This window comes from Molothrus aeneus, chromosome 6, assembly GCF_037042795.1.
Source record: "Molothrus aeneus isolate 106 chromosome 6, BPBGC_Maene_1.0, whole genome shotgun sequence".
Lineage (NCBI taxonomy): Eukaryota > Metazoa > Chordata > Aves > Passeriformes > Icteridae > Molothrus > Molothrus aeneus.
Window position 1 is genome coordinate 61484686 of NC_089651.1, and position 19697 is coordinate 61504382.

Genomic DNA, 19697 nt, shown 5'->3' on the forward strand with positions numbered 1-19697 from the left:
GCTTTGTGAGCCTTCTGTGGAATCAAAGCTGTACTTTGAAAGATGGGGATGAGTGTTTGAATGAAATATCAGGTGTTTTCCATCTGGAGAGAAGGCAGCTGCTCCACAATCCTGGAACTGTGGCTGTCCCTGGATTCCTGGCAGTGTCCAAGGCCAGCTTGGATGAGGCTTGGAGCAACCTGGGACAGTGGAAAGTGTCCCTGCCATGGCAGGGGGTGGGATGAGATGAGTTTTAAAATCTCTTCTCATCCATACCATTCTGGGATGCTGTGATTATGTAAAAACAGCCCTGGAGAGCATCCTGTGCTCACAGAACCAATTCACAGTCAGATGTGTTTGATGGATGTTTTGTGCCAAGAAAATCTGAAGTGAGAGACTCTGGAGAACTGGAGATGCAGAGGAGCCTGTGCTGAGCCTACAGGGAAAGAGCAGGGAGAAATATTGTGAGCTACAAAGGAACAAAGTGATAGTGTGGATAATTGTAACTTGTGTCAGTCACAGCAAGTGTTTTATGGAATCAGGGAATTGTTGAGGTACGAAAAGCCCTCTGTAAATGTGGAGTCTGCCAAGGCCACCACTGCCCCATGTCCCCATATGCCACATCCACACGGTGTTTAAAGCTTTCCAAGGATGGAGACTCCACCACTGCCCTGGAAGCCTGTGCCAGGGCTGGACAAACCTTTCCATGGGGAAATTCCTGCTGTGCCCACCCTGAGCTGCCCTGGCCCAGCCTGAGGCCGTTCCCTCTGCTCCTGTCCCTGTTCCCTGGAGCAGAGCCCGACCCCCCCGGCTGTGCCCTCCTGGCAGGAGCTGTGCAGAGCCACAAGGGCCCCTGAGCCTCCTTTGCTCCAGGCTGAGCCCCTGCCCAGCTCCCTCAGGGACTCTGCAGCCCCTGCCCGGCTCCCTCAGGGATTCTGCAGCCCCTGCCCAGCTCCCTCAGGGATTCTGCAGCCCCTGCCCAGCTCCCTCAGGGATTCTGCAGCCCCTGCCCAGCTCCCTCAGGGATTCTGCAGCCCCTGCCCGGCTCCCTCAGGGATTCTGCAGCCCCTGCCCGGCTCCCTCAGGGATTCTGCAGCCCCTGCCCGGCTCCCTCAGGGATTCTGCAGCCCCTGCCCAGCTCCCTCAGGGATTCTGCAGCCCCTTCCCGGCTCCCTCAGGGATTCTCCAGCCCCTTCCCAGCTCCCTCAGGGATTCTCCAGCCCCTTTCCAGCTCCCTCAGCCTCTCCTGGAGCTCCAGCTCCGCTCCCTTCTCCAGACCCGCTCCAGCCCCTCCATGTCTCCTGTCAAGAGGGACCCGGAGCTGCCCTCAGGACCGGCGGTGCCCATCAGTGCCAGCTCAGGGCACAATCCCTGCTCCAAGCCGCGTCCGGCACCGGCGCTGTCTCCAGCCGGGCAGAGCGGGGCCGTGCCCGGCTCCTCCCGCGGCGGGGCCGGCCCGGTCTGAGGGGGCGGCCCGGCCGCGTTTGGCGCCATCGCCGCCATGGAGCCCGAGCGGCTGCGGCGCCGCCTCAGCTCTGCGTTCCGGCTGCGGGGGCTCGTCCTGCGCCCGTGAGTAGCGCCGGGCCCGACCCTGCTCCGGTCCTGGACCCTGCTCCGGTCCCGGACACTGCCCCGGGTCCTGCTCCGGTCCCGGGCCCTGCTCTGGCCGCGGACCTGCGGGGATCGGGCCCGGGGAGCGCCGGTGCGGGATGGGGATGGGGCCGCTCCGCGTCCCTCGCGGCCGGGGCTGCCTTTCCCACCTCCTCCTCCTTCCGCCGCATCGAGGCCTCTGAGGGCTCCTCCAAAGCTATCTTTAGCCTGTCCTGCTGCTGCGGGCCCCTTCCTTCCATCCGTCCGTCCTTCCGTCCGTCCATCCTTCCGTCCGTCCATCCGTCCCTCTCATGACCCTGGGTGCCACCAAAGGCTGCCCATGGTCTCCCCTTGGAGCCTTCCCTGATGCTGGTGCCGGGTGTTTGGTTGGGTTTTTTTGTCAGCCTCTGACCCTGACAGCCCTGGGATCTGAGTTCCACTTGCCAGTCTTGTGCTCAGCACTCTTTGCTAGAGGAAGGAATGGCATTTCCAAAGACAGGAATGGTGTATTTCCAGTATAATAGGATGTGTTATTTAGGGATGCCAAGGAAAAGGGATTCGTGCTTGCAGTGGAAGGTGTCATGATCTATAAGTAACTGGGTCTCCCATTGCTCTTACTTTCCCTTTCTTTCTGGTGTGTGTTAATATCAATTAAATTCTCTCTCTGTCATGGATGGGAATGTGATTATTTTGGACAGTGCCCTGATACTTTCATTAGAGAGGGGCACAAGTGCAGAACTCCTGACTCCACAGTTCCATGTGCTGAGACACTTTGAAGGTCAGGCTGATCACCAAAATGCCAGTTTGGTTGGCCAGCAGATAACATGAGTAAGAAAATTGTTATCTTTAATGTGAGACTCTTGTTTAAGGTTGAGGGGAGAACTGGATTTCCAAATCTTGTGTTATTGAGAATTAAAATAACTTCTATTTCAAATATATTGCTAAACTGGAGCAGGTCCTGTGGGGGCTGTTGAGGTGGTCCTGGGCTAGAGGCTGTGGGGAAGCACAAGGGGCTGCAAGAGCTGGAAGCTCTGCTCTGGTGACATCCCAGCTTCAGGGCTGCACCCGGATTTGGAGTCCAAAATGAGGGATGTGGAGCTGCTGGAGTGAGTCCAGAGGAATCCATGGAGCTGCTCCAGGGCTGGGACCCCTCTGCTCTGGAGCCAGGCTGGGGGAGCTGGGAATGTTCACCTGGAGAAGAAAAGCATCCAGGGAGAGCTCAGAGCCCCTGGCAGGGCCTGAAGGGGCTCCAGGAGAGCTGGAGAGGGACTGGGGACAAGGCATGGAGGGACAGGAGCCAGGGAATGGCTCCCAGTGCCAGAGGGCAGGGATGGGTGGGAGATTGGGAATTGGGAATTCCTGGCTGGGCTGGAATTGCCAGAGCAGCTGTGGCTGCCCCTGGATCCCTGGCAGTGCCCAAGGCCAGGCTGGACACTGGGGCACCCTGGGACAGTGGGAGGTGTCCCTGCCATGGCAGGGGCTTGGAATGGGATGGGGTTTAAGGACCCTTCCAACCCAAACCAATTTGGGATTCCATGATTAGAAGGTCAGAGAACCTGGCATGGGGAGGATGTGAAGGATTTGGGTTGATTTAGCCTCAAGAAGGGAAAATTCATGAGGAGCTAATCCCAGTTTTCCTAAAAATGAGAAGTGTTCTCAAGGATGCACAGTGACAGGACAAGAGACATTTAATTCTTCACTGAAATTGTAATTAAACTTGGAAGTTGATGGAGTAGAGAAGTGCTGGAATCTCCCCCACTGGAAGCTCTCAAGGCTTGGCTGCACAGGGCCCTGGACAGCGTAACCCAAACCCTGCTTTCAGGAGAAGGTTCAACCACAGGGTCTCCAGAATTCCCTTCCCACATGGAATTTTTTGTGTGAGGCTGAGGTTCTCCACATCTTTTCCCTGATATTTTCAATCCCAATGATTTTTTTCTTTGACTTGAACCAAGGTGCTATTATGCAGAGCTAATTATTTCTGCTTTTTAACCACAAACCATGTGGTGATGATGTGCACACCTGCTAAAATCAGCACAGTTTGTGTCAACTATTGAACATTAATTGCTTTTTGTGCTTTCTCCTCTGGGATTAGGGATGCCCTGAAGTATCTCACTGAAGCTTTCCAGTCCACCAGTGAGGGAGAACTTGATGATATAATTGAAAATGTCATCGATGCAGTTGAAAAACAGCCTTGTAAGTAAACAATTTCTTTTTCTTGAGCCAATTTTCCTGGCATTCCTGATGCCATCAAGACAAAGACAGTGACTGGCAGCAGAGGCACTGAGGTGTCTTGGTAGTGTAAAGGGTTGACTGAGATAAATGTATTTTTTGGCCTTTTATTTTGGTTAAACACTGAGGTTTTCATTGTCAGCACACATTTGTGCCATATAAAGAGCTGGCAGTGCAGAATATCCTGACTTTTCCAAGAGTAGTGACATTTCTCAGTGACAGTTACTAAAAGTTTGTCTGGACATCTTTGTAGTTGGAACTGTAATTTTAAATGTTAAAGTGGAGAGAAGTGGCTATTTACACATGGAGTGACAGGACACAGGGAATGGCTTCCCACTGCCAGAGGGCAGGGATGGATGGGAGACTTTGAAGGAATATTTCGAAGGAATATTTTAATGGAATAATTTTGAAGGAATATTTTGAAGGAATTTTTACCTGTTAGGACGGGGAAGCCTTCAAACTCATTTCAGTTATCAGTTTAAATTAATGAAAACAACAATGTGCCTGTCTCCAGAACTGTGTTGGAATACTTAAGGCAGCAATCCTTGTGATACTGTTCTGGAACCAAATTAACCTCCAGAATGTGAGAGCTCAGCTCTAACAAATTTGTGATATATTTGGCAGCTTTGCATCAACTATAATTGTCTTGTTCTCCATGTTTGGGGTATTTTTTCCCCAGGAATGTGTCCTTTTGGTGGCAATATTAAGTGATCCATCTGTGTGTCATTACAGAAAATTCATTACATGAATTATTTGTGTGTGTTCCTGGGAGGAGACTCAGCCATTTAATGTGAAATACTGGAGACTCACTTCCTTCCTTGCTGCAGGTTTAATCCTTGGGATTTTTCTTTCCAGTGTCATCCAACATGATTGAGCAGCCCCTGGTGGAAGCAGCGGTCCAGGAATGCAGCCGGGCCCCGGATGAGGCCATGTAGGGTGACATTAGAAATGATCTGGGGACTTCTGGGAGCTGCTGGCATTTCCTTGTTCCTCCTGGGGACAGGAGTGCCAGGCACTGTCTGCAGTCCTTGCTCTGTTGTGCTTTTGCCCTCCTGCTGCTGCCTTTGCTCCAGTGATGCCTCAGGGTTCAGCTTTTCTATTTTTCACATTCTGTGCTGCTTTCTTTAGTGGGTGGGTCTGGGCTTCACATTATGGGATGGTGAGCTCTGTGCACAGAGCAGGGGCACAACAACTCACCCCTGGCACCCAGTGCCACATCCAGGCTTTGTTAAACACACCCAGGGATGGGGACTCCACCACCTCCCCGGGCAGAACATTGCAGAGCTTTATCACCCTTTCTGTAAAAAACTTCTTTTAATATCCAACCTGAATCTCCCTTGGCACAGCTTGAGACAGGGAGCCCCAGGAGAGGCTGAGGAGCTGGGCAGGGGCTGGAGAAGTCCTGAGGGAGCTGGGCAGGGGCTGCAGAATCCCTGAGGGAGCCGGGCAGGGGCTGCAGAATCCCTGAGGGAGCTGGGCAGGGGCTCAGCCTGGAGCAAAGGAGGCTCAGGGGCCCTTGTGGCTCTGCACAGCTCCTGCCAGGAGGGCACAGCCGGGGGGGTCGGGCTCTGCTCCAGGGAACAGGGACAGGAGCAGAGGGAACGGCCTCAGGCTGGGCCAGGGCAGGTTTGGATGGATATTGGGAACATTTCTTCATGGAAAAGTTGCTCAGGGCAGGGGTGGAGTTGATGTCTCAGGTTTGAGCTTTTCTATTTTTCACATTCTGTGCTGTTTTAGTGGGTGGGTCAGGGCTCCATATCAGGGGATGGTTCTGATGCTGTGCAGTTCTGAGCTCTGTGCACAGAGCAGGGAGACAAAACAATTCCTGCTCCAGCTGGGCACCAAGGACAAATGATCCAAACCTCAGCCCAAGAGCACAAACCCCGTGGGCTGGAGAGAGAAAAACAAGCAGGGTGGGACTGCAGGGGCTAAAGCTGGAATGGGACAATGAACTGCAAGGTGCAAATGGAGCAGAACTGATCCCAGGGAGAGACCCCGTGCCCGGCCGTGCATTTTGGGGCCATTTTGGTTCATCTTGGGTGCAGGCCTGGCTGGGCTCTGGTGCTGCCCAGGGTGGATGCATGGAGGAGATGCTTTGAATCAATCCCTGCTTTATTCTGGAACTCCATCCAGCCTCTGCCCCAGGGCAGCCTGCACAAGGCATCACCAGGTTGCTCCTTGGAGTGTTTGTTCTCATGGCTGGGCCTCCAGGGGGCCCTGAACAGAACCTGGAATTCTGGAATTCTGGAATTCAGCTGCTGGGGTTGTGTGTTGGGTGTGCTGCAGGTGGAATATTAACCAGCACTTCTGGCCATGCTTTATTTGCTTTGCTCTAGATGAAAGTTATCTCAAGTTGCTTTTGTTCCTTTCTTTTCTGAGAGCACTTTGGAAGAGTTTTCCTCTAGGGTGCCTGCTCCTGCTTTCTTGTTTAGTTTTTTGAAGCCCTGATTGATTTCCCTTCTGTGATAACAAAGTGTGGAGCAATTACTGGAGTTTCTGAGAACTTGGTGATGCTGATGGATGTGTTTCCTTTCCTGTTCACATCATTGATGCCAAGCATGAAAAGAGATTGTTTGCTGGGCATGTCAATTAGATCCTGTCATCCCCCAGCCTCTCAGGGTGGAGAAAATTTGGGTTTAATTCTTGCCATTGGAATCTTTATGATGCAGATGCTGTGAGTGTGACTTTTCCTTGTGGTACTTTTTTATACTTAATGTAGGTATTTTCTGCTCCAGAAGTGAAGAGAAATCCATATGTACAGATTGTCAGTGCTGGGTCCTGAAGGGAAACGCTCTTCAGATCACAGGGACAAGTCTTTGTCATTATTTAACTAAAAGATGAAGGAGAAAATAGACTAGAAAATAGAATATAAAATAGAAAGAGAAATGGTGATGATACTGAACAAAAAAAAAAGTCATTTTAGCCAACATATTTGTCAGTTTGTTTCACCCACTTCATGGAATCACAGAATGGTTTTGCTTGGAAGGTAACATTCACTCAATGCTGTCTCTGTTCTTATTTCAGAGAAAATGTTTTCAACATTATTGGAGCCTTTGACATTCCACGTTTTATTTATAATTCAGAAAGAAAGAAGTTTCTGCCGTAAGTCCCTCATATTTTAAATTTCAAGCACTTTCTGTTTTAAGAACAAAGCCTCTATTTCTATAAGATAAGTCTGGTTTTCATCTTTCCCTCTTGGCTCTGTTCAGCTGAAGCCTGAGTGAGAAAAGTAATAAAAGTTTAAGACCATAAACCAAGTTTATTCCACCTAATGAATAAAAAAGACAGCAAGGCTAAGGTCATACATCACCAAAGGTAGTTTGGGGTTATTTTTTTCTCACATTGGGCTGTTTAAATTTATTTTTTTAATAAATTTGATCTGCCTGTTGCCTGTATTTATTTCTTAGTCTGTATCTTGCAGCTCCCTGAAGCCCTGGGGGGTTTCTAAGGAGAGCTCCAAACAGTAACAAAGAAAAATTAGGAGCAGCTGGTGAGAAACTGGAGGAATAATGCTTTTGTCCACAACTGCTTAAAGGCATAACTGCTTTTTTAAAAATGGATTTCTGCAGAGGTCTCTTTGGGTGGAAGATAAATCTCAAGGCCTGGGAGTTAGAGGGGAGTGAAATGGAGGCGGAAATGCAGAAGCACAGGATCCTGAGCAGGAATGTACCTAAATCGTGGTGCAGCTTTTGCAGCCTCCCAGAGTTTTTAGATCAATAACTCATCTTGATGTGGGCAGTATCCCTTCTGACACTGTGCTTGTGTTATTTCCTTGCAGCCTGCCCATGACTGACCTGCCCAGGCCCAGTTTATTTGGGACTGCCCGGGACAAGGCCGAGCTGTTCCGCGAGCGCTACTCCATCCTGCAGCAGGTCAGGAATCCTCAGGGATGGATGGATCCCGCTTCTCCTTCCAAAAATACACCCTGCTCTCTGCCTCAGAAACCCTCTGCCTTCCAGCTTGTCACAAATAACTTCTTCAGCAGCCTTACAGATGCTTCCATGACACTTTTTTTAGGCTTTATTACCCGGTGTATTTTTTAGGCTTAGTTTTATGATCTGGTGTTATTGATCATCTGTTTCTTGGAAGTAAATTCTTGTCGAAAGGACTGAATTATTAAAAGTTGTTGGATGGAGTAAGAACTTTCTGAAGTGTTTTGCTTAGTGCTTGTAGCAAACTGGCTCTTTGGCAGTGCTCATTGCTTTTTAAACTGAATCACTTCCATTCTGGTTTGTGCAGAGGACTCACAGACATGAGCTGTTCACTCCTTCACCAATTGATGCTCATCCTGATGACAGCAAGAACAAATTCCAGGTAAAAAAATGGGAGTTCTTTCCAGTTTTAACCCAAATAATGACAGCAGTTCTTTGTGCTAGCAGCCACTATTGGGAACCTTCTCCTCAGGCACATTCAGAAATAAGGCTCTGATTTTGGTGATGAGCCTCTATCCTCTGGCTCAGCTGTGTGTTCGTGTACAGCCATGTCCTGTGTGGGGCTCTGGGGGGAAAAGCAAGCAGGGGAGTTTGAGTTTGGACAGTTTGATTTGACTCTGATTGGATTCTTTGCCTTTGACCCCAGCTGAAGACAGTAGAGACTCTCCTGGGCAGCCCAGCTAAAGTGGGAGAAGTGATTGTGCTTGGGATGATCACTCAGCTCAAGGAGGTGAGGTCCTTTTTGTTGTGGGGTCTCTCATCACTGCTCATTCAGTGCTGTAATACATTAAAAATGAGAAAACTTAAATATCTCACACTGACCCATTCTGAGAGACTTTTCCAGAAGCATTCAGTGCCAGTGTGTGTGGAAATGTCTTTCTTTGCCTTCCCACTATAAAATTTTTATGTCAGCAACCAGAAGCAGTTAGGGTTTTTTGGCTTGTCCCTTCTTGAGGAGCTGGGGCTTCCAGTGGCTGAGTTTGGACTTGCCAATGCCCTGGACTGTGATTTTAGGGAGGGGAGCACCAGCAATCCCGACTGCAGCAGCTCCCAGGGAAGCTGCTGAGATACATTTTCTATAAATGACATTATTTTCAGTTCTTGCCAGCTTAAAACATTAAACCCAGCCAAAACATTTCTAAATGCTGCCTGATAGATGTTTGTGATTGAAGCATTTGTGTGTTTGGTATATTTTGCTTTATTAATGAATCCTGTTTTGTAGGGGAAATTTTTCCTAGAAGACCCCACAGGAGTGGTCCAGCTAGACCTTAGTAAAGCAATATCCTTTTGTTGTGAGGGAAGAGCTGGAGGAGTTTCCTGTAGACCTGCAGGATTTGAAATTGAACAGCAAATCAGTGCTGGCCATTCAGAATTCCATACTGAGAGCTGCAGCTCTGTCTTTCTCCTTTGTTTGCAATTCCTTGTCCTGCCTTTCCCTTGGACATGGTGACTTTCCCTCCCCATGGAAGCAGAGCCTGTTCCAGTTCCTGGGCTCTCTCTGGGCTTACCTGCTCAGGGACCAGGGAATTTCCAGGCTCTTCAGGCAGCCTGTGAACTTTCAGTGCTGTCCAAATCCGTTAAACCAGCTGGAAAGCAAATTTTGGTTCAAAAACCTACTTTGAATCTAAGAAAAATCCATTCCTTAACCTTCCTGCACCAGTTCCACAGTGGGTTATACACTGAATCCTCCTTTGTTCTGGCAGAAGGTAAAGCAGCCTGGGTTTATTTTTTAGCTTGTAATAAATTATTCTGTTCAAGCTGTGGCTGAGCAGAGAGGTCTCATTTTGGTGACCATCAGTGAGTTTGGGACTGAGATTTTTGGCCTTCAGCTTTTGCTGTGACTCTGGAGGCAGAGAGGAGGAATCTGGGGGTTTTGGGGAACGTGAGCAGCTTTGAGGATTGGCCCCAGCACGCTTGGAGAAGTTATGACTGGATTAGGAAGACAGCCTGGAATAAGCAGAGGAATGATTTAATGATCTGAAAATACTGCTGTGTGCTGGCAAAGCTTTTTAATGAGGCTTCTCATTAGGATGATGTAAGAGCTTGCAGTTCTGGAGCCTTGTTTTAGCAAAAAAAAAAAAAAAAAAAAAAGCTATTTCTGTATGTGGAATGTTCCTCTGTGCAAGATGCACAGTCTCAGTCTGTTTTCTGGGCTGTTTTATGCTTGTAAGAAGAAGTTGGGAGCAGAAATGAGAGCGGGGATGAATAAATAAATAAAGAAAGAAATCACCAAGTTCCTTCTGTTCTCAACAGTGGGGTTTGAGACAAGGAGCAGTGGGATGGGGCCAGCAAACTCAGGCATTCCTTGTGTGCTCCAGGGGGTTGTTCTGTGGCTGTGCACCAAATCCACTCACAGAAGTGGCTGGGCTTTAAAACAAAAGGTGATTTTCCTTCTCAGCCCTTTTTCCACCCAGCCCATTCCCTGCTCTGGTTGTGTGGAGCTGCCACAAGAGAGGGATTGATGGAGGCTGGGGCTGCCAGCTCTGAGTAATGTCTAGGACATGAGGCTGTTAGAAAAACTCAAGGGTTCTTTTGCTGTTCTGCTCTTCCAAAACCTCCTAGGCTGGTATGAGGATGAAGTTTTTCATGTGAACGCTTTTGGATTTCCGCCCACCGAGCCTTCTGCTACCACCAGGTACAAAAGTGACTTTTGGCAGCCTCACTCCATGTTTTCCTAGGGCTTTCTAAGTGAGAGCATTGTTACTTTGTAATTTCTCTGACATTCAAGTATGTTGTTCTTCCTCCTCCCCAAATGCTTTAAAATAAATACCACTTTAAGGAAGCAGTTCTGGGCTCAGAGGCACTGCATTGTTGGCACAAAAACCCTTCCAAAAGCCTTTGGGTTGTGCTTATTCATGGAAATTGGGATGTAAACCCTTCTCAATGGCCAAGCCAGGTAACTGTTCCACGGGAATCATAAATTCCTTGTTGCTGAGAGAGTGGATCCCTGGGACAGTGGAAGTGGAATGGATCCCATCCCACTGGAGTGGGATGAGCTTTAAAGTCCCTTTGAACCCAAACCATGCTGGGATCCTGACTGGAGCATTTTAATGATGCAGAGCCTTCTATGGGAACATCAACTTCTTTGGAGGCCCTTCCTCAACATCAGTGAAGGCTTCTGCAAAGCTGAAGCAGCTGGAGGAAGAGAATGAGGATGCCATGTTTGTGTTTGTGTCTGACGTGTGGCTGGACCAAGCAGAGGTGCTGGAAAAGCTTCACATGATGTTTTCAGGTAGGTGAGGGCTGCTTTCACTCTAAACCTTGTCTGCCTGATTTATTTCCATAAATTCTCAATACAAACAGTGGTTAGATCAGGAGCCATTTTCTGGGCTGTGATAAAAAATGTTTCCCTTGCTCCTGAAAGTTCCTCCTGGGCTAATTCCTTAGTTCAGAGAGATGAGCATTGCTGCCCACTGCCAGATGGGAGATTGGGAATTGGGAATTCCTGCCTGGGAGGGTCTGGGCTGGAATTGCCAGAGCAGCTGTGGCTGCCCCTGGATCCCTGGCAGTGCCCAAGGCCAGGCTGGACACTGGGGCTGGGAGCACCTGGGACAGTGGGAGGTGTCCCTGCCATGGAAAAGGGCTGGGATGGGATGGGATTGAATGTCCCTTCCAACCCAACTCATTCCAGGATCCTGGGGTCAGTAATGGGGACAGCACTGGATAAAACATTTATGCAACATAAAGGAGCATTTATGAATGGCTCCTTTGCATTGCAGCAGGTTGGGAACAGCTTGTCCCTCCTGCCTGGGACACAGTGGAAGTGTGAGTTTAAAAACAGCCCAGAATTCAGGGTGGGAAGCTGCTCCTCACCAAAAGGGAGCTGGACACAAATGAGCAGAGTCATGCAGGAGTTACAAAACCAGTTCAGTGTCTGGATCAGAGCTGGGCAAACGGGGCTTGAGCCAGGCCTGGAGGTGCTGGGGGCAGGAAGGGACTTTGGTCAGGGAGGTTTGTGTGCTGAGCTCACCTGGCAGAGGTGCACACCTTGCATTTGCTATTTTGAGACTTTCACAGGCAAGTAATAACCTTCTTAATTATCAGCTAAACGAGCAGCTGTGGGGGAGAGCAAGGGAAAAAAATATTGATGAGCCATTTCTCTGGGATAAGCAATTCTGTTCCATTTACCAGCCCTTTGAAAAGCAGTGAAGTAAATCCGAGTGTGATTCTGTGTGTCAGGAAAATGGAGAGGAACTGGGATGTGAGATGAATGCCTGAGTAGCTGTTTCTATTTTTATTTCAGGGATGGGAATCAGGTTTCTTTTTTCCCCCCACTTTGCTTTGAAGCAGTTAATGGGTGAGGTTGTGAGCACTCATCAGATCCTCAAACTGCTCAGGCAGTTCCAGTTACTGTTGCTTTATAATGCCAGGGGGGGAATTGGATGTTGGGAGAGTCCTTAAATTGGAATGATCAGGGAGGTTAATAGCAACCCAGTGCTGCCTGCTTGCTGTTTTCCTCTTGGAGGCAATAATACATTTAAAAATGGCATTATTTCTTATAATTGCACTTGGTGTAATTCTGTGGCTGGGGCAGGAGTTGGAGGCACACAAACACTGCTGGAGCTCAGCCTGTAAATGCCACAGGGCTCCCTCAAAGTGACATTTGTACATTGCCATCCCCTTCCTGAGCTAAAAACAGCCTGGATCAAGAAAGTCAGTCAGGTGTATGAATAGCAGCAGAGCCTGAAGTGCTGTTTCAGTTCCTGCTTTTCCTGGGATGCGCTGAGTGCTGGGAGGTGCTGGAGTGGATGGGTACACTCACAGATCCTCTCTTTTCCCAGGTTATTCCTCTGCACCTCCCACCTGCTTTTTCTTCTGTGGAAATTTTTCATCTGCACCATATGGCAAAAATCAAATCCAGTCCCTGAAAGGTGAGGTCCTTGTGCACTGAATTAAAATAATGATGGCAAACAAATGAAGAGAGCAGAAAATAAATCCTTTTTTGTTTTGTTTTAAGTGCACTGCAGCAGAGGGGGGATTGACCCAAGGTGTGTTCATTTCTAACCAGGTCTTGTGCCCTGTTTTGCCCAGGTTCTTTGAAGGCTCTGGCAGATATTATATGTGAATATCCCAGCATCCACAAAAGGTACAGAGCAAGGGGGAATCTGTTTATTTTGTGAAGCCTTTAATTGCTTGTAGAAGCTGAGAGTTACCCTATTTTCTCTGTGGTGTGAGGCAGCTGTGATCAGATAAAAAGCTGCTTTTGTAACAGGCCTGCAGGTTTGTTTGCGAGCAGGGTGAGTTTGATTTTATCTAAAACAGCTTGGGCATGGAAAGTGCTACTGAGGGAGCCAAGGTCTCTCCCTGGGATACTTCCCTGGCTCCTGCTCTCTGAATTCAGAACATCAGACCCAGTTTTTAGGATCAGTTTATACAAAGGAGATTTGTTAACTTCTTTTTTTTGGGTTTTTTTGGTTTTTTTTTGCAGTAGTCGATTTGTGTTTGTCCCTGGCCCTGAAGATCCTGGGCCTGGTTCTATTTTACCAAGGTCAGTTTGCTTCCCTTCCTCACATCTTGGAATTTTGAGTGAAATTTGAGTTAAAGATGTTAAGAGTCTTTGTTGATACCTCTGTTATTTATTTTAGACCTCCCCTGGCTGAAAATATCACTCAGGAATTCAGACAGCTGGTGCCATTTTCAGTTTTCACCACAAATCCCTGCAGGTAACCATGTAACTGCTATTTTTTAAAAATATTTTTAAACTAAATTATGTGCAAATATAATTTTCAAAGCCTACAGATTTTGGGGAAAATTTGCCTTAAATTTTTCAAATTAATAGAATTCTTCACTTGCATGAATTGTAACTAGTTTTAAATACCCTAAGACATAAAAAAATCAGTGAAGAAAGGAAGTAGTGCTAAAAAAAGGATATTTAATATAAAAATCCTGCTGAAAAGCATCTTAAGGGAAAGTATTATTTTCATTCAATTGTCTGTATTAGAGGGAGATCAACTTTCTAATGCATCTTCCTCATTTTTGGGTTAACCTTAATGAATTTCACTGCTGTTTTCACTCAGGGTTCAGTACTGCACCCAAGAAATCATTATTTTTCGGGAAGATTTGGTCAACAAAATGTGCAGGAACTGTGTTCGCTTCCCAAGCAGCACCATGGACATTCCCAACCATGTGAGTGAGCTGAATTCACCAATTTTTGCCAAGAATTTGATTTTATTGACCAGCAGGGCTGGATTTTGGGGGCTCTGATCTTCATTCTTGTGCCACACTGCATGAGTAACCCAGAGGGGCTGTAAGAAGGATTTATGCATTTAGTATTCTTATTTTTCTTTACATTTTGACAGCAAAATAACTCAAACCATGATAGTTTAAGGTGGGATGGGGTCATTCTGTCACACTGGAGCTGCCCTTGAACACAGAACTTCATAGCAGCAGCCAGCCCTCAATGTCCTGCCAAGAATCACTGATTCCTAAAGGCAAATTTTAATGGAAATTACCATTTTTCCAAGATCTGACTGGTTACCCAGTGCCATTTGCAGTAAAGCAGCAGGTCACTTCCTCACTTGCTCTAAAATTCATCTGCTTGTTTTGTCTCCTCAGCTGAAACTGAAATTCTGCTTCTCAGCCATCAGCAGTGAGCTCAGGGTTGTGGTTCCACTAAAGGAATGCACAGCAGGAGCTGATGGGATTTGCTGAAATAATGGGATGAGAACCATCCAGGTGGTGCTGGCTCCTTGCAGTGATGGATGGAGTCAGGTTTTATTTGTTTTGCAGGAGTTTTGGTGTTTGTTTGCCTCAGGAAGGTGTTTGAGCTCAGGGTCTCTGTGCGCACCCCGTGGACACTGAGGGACCTTGGTTTTGTGGAATTTGCATTCCTGACACTTCCCTGTCCTCGTCCAGGGCTTTCCAGGAAGGAAATGTAGAATTGCAGCAATTTCTGCTGGTTGTTTTTTGCATACTCCACTTTTGCTCTGCCTTTTTTGCCTATTTTAATTTAGCCATCAGTGTAAAACAAACAAGAAAGAGGGAAATTTTATCACAAAGAAAGGAAAATCATCTGGGAATCAAATTGTTTCTTCAGTTCAGGGAGAAAAGACTTTTTAAATGTGAGTCTTGTGGTTAACTGGAAAGCAATAAGGAAAATAAAACCAAAAAAATGAGAGTTGTAGCAGTGTTGGTACTTTCTGGGCTGGAGGAGCAGGTAAGGAGATTCTCCTGGAGAATCTGATTGAGGAGGTAATTGTGGCATCTTCAAATGCTGGCCTTTAGAAAGGCTTTTGTGTATTCAAAACCTCCCAACTGAAGAAAGGAAAGAGCAGCTCACTGCTTTACTCCAGAAATCATTCATGATCAGCAGGAATGAGATACAGAAACCCCCAAACATTTCCAGGTTCAAAAAGGCTCCTTATTAACCCACAGGTGCAGGGCTGAACTGAGCGTGCAGCAAATGCTTCAAACCAAGAGCTTGTGGGGTTTTATTTGCAGTTTGTGAAGGCCATTTCATCCCAGGGGATAAATGCTTCAAATGGTTCAAACCAAGTGTTTGTGGGGGTTTTTTGGTGCAGTTTGTAGAGACCAATTTATCCCAAGGGATAAATGCTTAAAACCAATTCTTTGTGGGGTTTTTTGTTACAATTTGTGACGACCATTTTATCCCAGGTGTAATCCTTAAAATCAAATATTTGTGGGGTTTTTTTTGTAGTTTGTGAAGACTTGTTTTATCCCAGGGGTAATGCTTAAAACCAAGTGTTTGTTTTTTTGGGTTTTTCTTTAATTTTTTGTTTGGTTTTGGGTTTTTTTTTTTTTTTTGGTTGCAGTTTGTGAAGACCATTTCATCCCAGGAGAAAAATGCTTCACATGTTTCAAACCAAATGTTTGTGGGTTTGTTTTTGTTGCAGTTTGTAAAGACCATTTTATCCCAGGGGTAATGCTTAAAACCAGGTGTTTATGGGGGTTTTTTGTTTGTTTTTGTTTTTTGGTTGCAGTTCGTGAAGACCATTTTATCCCAGGGGATAAATGCTTAAAACCAATTGTTTGTGGGGTTTTTTGTTACAATTTGTGAGGACCATTTTATCCCAGAGGTAATGCTTAAAACCAAGTGTTTGTGGGGTTGGGGTTTTTTTGGTTTATTTTTTGTTTGGTTTTGGGGTTTTTTTTTTGTTGCAGTTTGTGAAGATCATTTTATCCCAGGTGTAATCCTTAAAACCAAGTGTTTGTCATTGGGTTTTTTTGGGGTTTTTTTGTGGTTTTGGTTTTTTTTTTTTTTGGTTTGTTTGCTTTTGGTTTGGGTTTTTTTTTTTTTTTGGTTGCAGTTTGTAAAGACCATTTTATCCCAGGAGTAATGCTTAAAATCAAGTGTTTATGGGGTTTTTTGTTACAATTTGTGAGGACCATTTTATCCCAGGTGTAATCCCTAAAACCAAGTGTTTGTTGTTGGTTTTTTTTTGATTTTTTGTTTTGTTTGTATTTTAGTTTATTTTTTTTTGTTTCCTTTTGTTTTTGTTTTTTGGTTGCAGTTTGTGAAGATCATTTTATCCCAGGTGTAATCCTTAAAAGCAAGGGTTTGTTGTTGGTTTTTTGGGATTTTTGTTGTTGTCGTTGTTGTTTTTTAGTTTATTTTTTTGTTTCCTTTTGGGTTTTTTTGGGTTTTTTTTTTGGTTGCAGTTTGTGAAGACCATTTTATCCCAGGAGATAAACGCTTCATATGTTTCAAACCAAATGTTTGTGGGTTTGTTTTTGTTGTAGTTTGTAAAGACCATTTTATCCCAGGGGTAATCCTTAAAACCAAGTGTTTGTCGTTGGTTTTTTTTGGGATTTTTTTTTGGTTTTTTGGGGTTGGTTTTTTTTTTTTTTTTGTTTGTTTGCTTTTGGTTTGGGTTTTTTTTTTTTTGGTTGCAGTTTGTGAAGACCATTTTATCCCAGGAGTAATGCTTAAAACCAAGTGTTTATGGGGTTTTTTGTTACAATTTGTGAGGACCATTTTATCCCAGGGGTAATCCTTAAAACCAAGTGTTTGTCGTTGGTTTTTTGGATTTTTTTTTTGTTGTTGTTGTTTTTTAGTTTATTTTTTGTTTCCTTTTGTTTTTTTGGGGTTTTTTTGGTTGCAGTTTGTGAAGACCATTTTATCCCAGGAGATAAATGCTTCATGTGTTTCAAACCAAATGTTTGTGGGTTTGTTTTTGTTGTAGTTTGTAAAGACCATTTTATCCCAGGTGTAATGCTTAAAATGCTTAAAACCAAATATTTGTGGGGGGGGGTTTTTTGCAGTTTGTGAAAACTTGTTTTATCCCAGGCGTAATGCTTAAAACCAAGTATTTGTCATTGGGTTTTTTTTGAGATTTTTTTTTTTGGTTGGTTTTTATTTTTGTTTCCTTTTTTATTTCATTTTTTGTTGTTGTTGTTGCAGTTTGTGAAGACCATTTTATCCCAGGAGATAAATGCTTCATATGTTTCAAACCAAATGTTTATGGGTTATGTTTTTGTTGTTGCAGTTTGTGAAGACCATTTTATCCCAGGTGTAATGTTTCAAACCAAGCGTTTATGGGTTATGTTGTCATTGTTGCAGTTTGTGAAGCCCATTTTATCCCAGGTGTGATGTTTCTAACCAAGCGTTTGTGGGTTATGTTTTTGTTGTTTCAGTTTGTGAAGCCCATTTTATGCCAGGTGTAATGGTTCAAACCAAGTGTTTATGGGTTATGTTGTCATTGTTTCAGTTTGTGAAGCCCATTTTATCCCAGGTGTAAGGGTTCAAACCAAGTGTTTATGGGTTATGTTTTCGTTGCTGCAGTTTGTGAAGACCATTCTGTCCCAGGCCCACCTGAGCCCGCTGCCGCTGTTCGTCAGCCCCGTGTTCTGGGCCTACGATTACGCCCTGAGGGTTTATCCGCTGCCAGACCTGCTGGTCACCGCTGACAAGCACGACCCCTTCACTGTCACCAGCAGCGACTGCCTCTGCATCAACCCCGTGAGTGAGCAGCCCTGCCGCCTTCCTCAGCCCTGCACTGCCATTCCCCTCACGCTAATGGGGGTTTTTCCCCCGCTTTTTCCTTCACAGGGTTCGTTTCCCAGAAGTGGGTTTTGCTTCAAGGTGTTCTACCCCTCCAACAAGACAGTTGAAGACAGGTAAATGGGTTTTTCTTATGTGCTGAGTTTCTGATTATCATAAAAATAAGATAAAAACCACATAGAATTTGTAATATTTGAATGTTCCAGCAGCTTAACTCACACTTCATACTTAGGCAGTGCAACAAATCCAAATGGCCAGAACTAAAGCAATAAATGGAGAAATTTCAAATATCAGTGATGGGAAGCACAATTCAGAAGTGAAAGGAGATGATTGCACTGCCTGATTTTCAATGATAGAGAACTAATTGGGGAGCAGATTTGTTTCTGGGGATGATGGTTGTTACATAAATTAATGAAATTTAGGACCAGTTTTTGCTTCATTTTGTGATAATCATCAAGCCCAGGAGCCACTTTCAGGCTTTGATTTCACATATTTTTAAATCTGCACTTGTTCATTCCACTGACTGGAGAAAAAACAGTTGCAACACCAAAAAAGTATTAAAATGTATCAAAGGGCTTAAAATGGACGAAAATTTACCTGTTTGAAATAATGATAGTATAACCCATTAGGAAAAGAATAAATTTATCTTCTCCTTGTTGGAGAAGCCCTCTCAGGGAATTAATAATGGGTCAGCCCATTTAACTTCTATTTGAATATAAAAAATACCACACCATGAGATACTTTAGGTCTTTAAATAGTTCAAAACATTATCAAGGCTTTCCTAGATAAAGAAATAGAGGAACATTATGAACTATTTTTAAAATAAACCTTTAAAATACTGTTTTTCTTTGGTATTTTCAGCAAGCTTCAAGGACTCTGAATTTCTGTGGCACTGAAAAAAGGCAGTGAACCCATGGGAAGCCAACTGTATTTTTTTTTTTATTTACATGCCTTAGTTTTGTGATATATCATGGACTTTTTATAAAGAATGTCAAAAGTCAGAACTGATTTGTTTTGTACACAAATAAACTTTTACAGGAAAAGACACTGGTGTCAGTTTAGATAAATTGTAAAGTCAGAGTGAAAAATAACTGGCAAAGCATTAAAAAAAGGTTAAATGGAGGAACAAGCTGTATCAAACAGGAAAGGAGCATTTAAAAAAAAAAAGAATTAAAGATAAGGAGAACTTGGATAGCTGGTTATCTGCAAGGAGCCTGGAAATGGGAGTAGGATGTTTCCTTGTCTGGGAAATGCCCAGGCAAGATCTGTGAGGTGTTTTATGATAGCAGCAGCCATTTGGGGATGCTGTTATGCAGACAGGACAAGGAGTGGTAAAATCAAGGACATGATCCTTTAGAATTTCTGGAGAAGGCTGGGAGGAGGAAATTTTGGTGGGGGAAAAGAGTGAAACTGAGCCCAAACCTGCTCCAGGTGTTTGTGGGCATGGAGAGCAGGGGGGGCACCCCAAAGTGCCCACAGAGGGGACCCCTGGCACAGGAGCTGTGTCACAGCCCTGCCTGCTGTGCTGGCACTGCCCAGGGCAGGGTTACAAATACATATCATAATATTGGCTTTTCACTAATACTTAATTGGATTCTATACGTATAATCTGAAAGTAACTTTGCTATACAGTTTTTATTGTGCTATTAACTAAACTTAGACATGGTAGTGAAACAGCTGATACAGTTATGCTGGTGATAATTGAACTGCCTACTTAGTTGGGATAACACCCAGTGAATGTGTGATGAAGACCCCTACTGCTATCAACACCTGCCTGTAAAAATTATAGACCAAAATACAGACTGAGGTGATGATAACAATGGACTAAAACCACAGCCAAGAAATGCTCTGAAAAAGGTGGACCCGATGCTAAACACTTCTTAGAACATGTAAACTACTGTGGGGAAAAGTTTAAATATGCATAATGCTGAATATGCAGTAGGCTGATGCAATAGAATAGGTTTATAGTAAAAGTATAATAGTAAAGGGTTCTCCAAAATAGGAGT

At 45.1% G+C, this 19697-nt stretch overlaps 1 protein-coding gene across 2 annotated transcripts; it reads left to right on the forward strand.

Moving 5' to 3' along the window:
• Positions 1-1458: 1458 nt before the first annotated feature.
• Positions 1459-18736, forward strand: POLE2 (DNA polymerase epsilon 2, accessory subunit). 2 transcript variants are annotated; one of them, XM_066551294.1, is made up of 19 exons: positions 1459-1548; positions 3662-3762; positions 4654-4729; positions 6823-6900; positions 7577-7670; positions 8038-8112; positions 8377-8460; positions 8953-9009; positions 9388-9436; positions 10293-10365; positions 10790-10962; positions 12512-12601; positions 12762-12816; positions 13159-13218; positions 13316-13393; positions 13748-13856; positions 17473-17649; positions 17740-17807; positions 18553-18736. In XM_066551294.1, exons 1-19 carry the CDS (start codon positions 1481-1483, stop codon positions 18569-18571), a joined length of 1584 nt encoding a protein of 527 aa, XP_066407391.1. In that variant the 5' UTR covers positions 1459-1480; the 3' UTR covers positions 18572-18736. The 2 variants fall into 2 exon arrangements, with proteins under 2 accessions (XP_066407391.1, XP_066407392.1); XM_066551295.1 differs by lacking the exons at positions 17473-17649; positions 17740-17807; positions 18553-18736 and adding an exon at positions 15671-15905.
• The last annotated feature ends 961 nt before the right edge of the window (positions 18737-19697 follow it).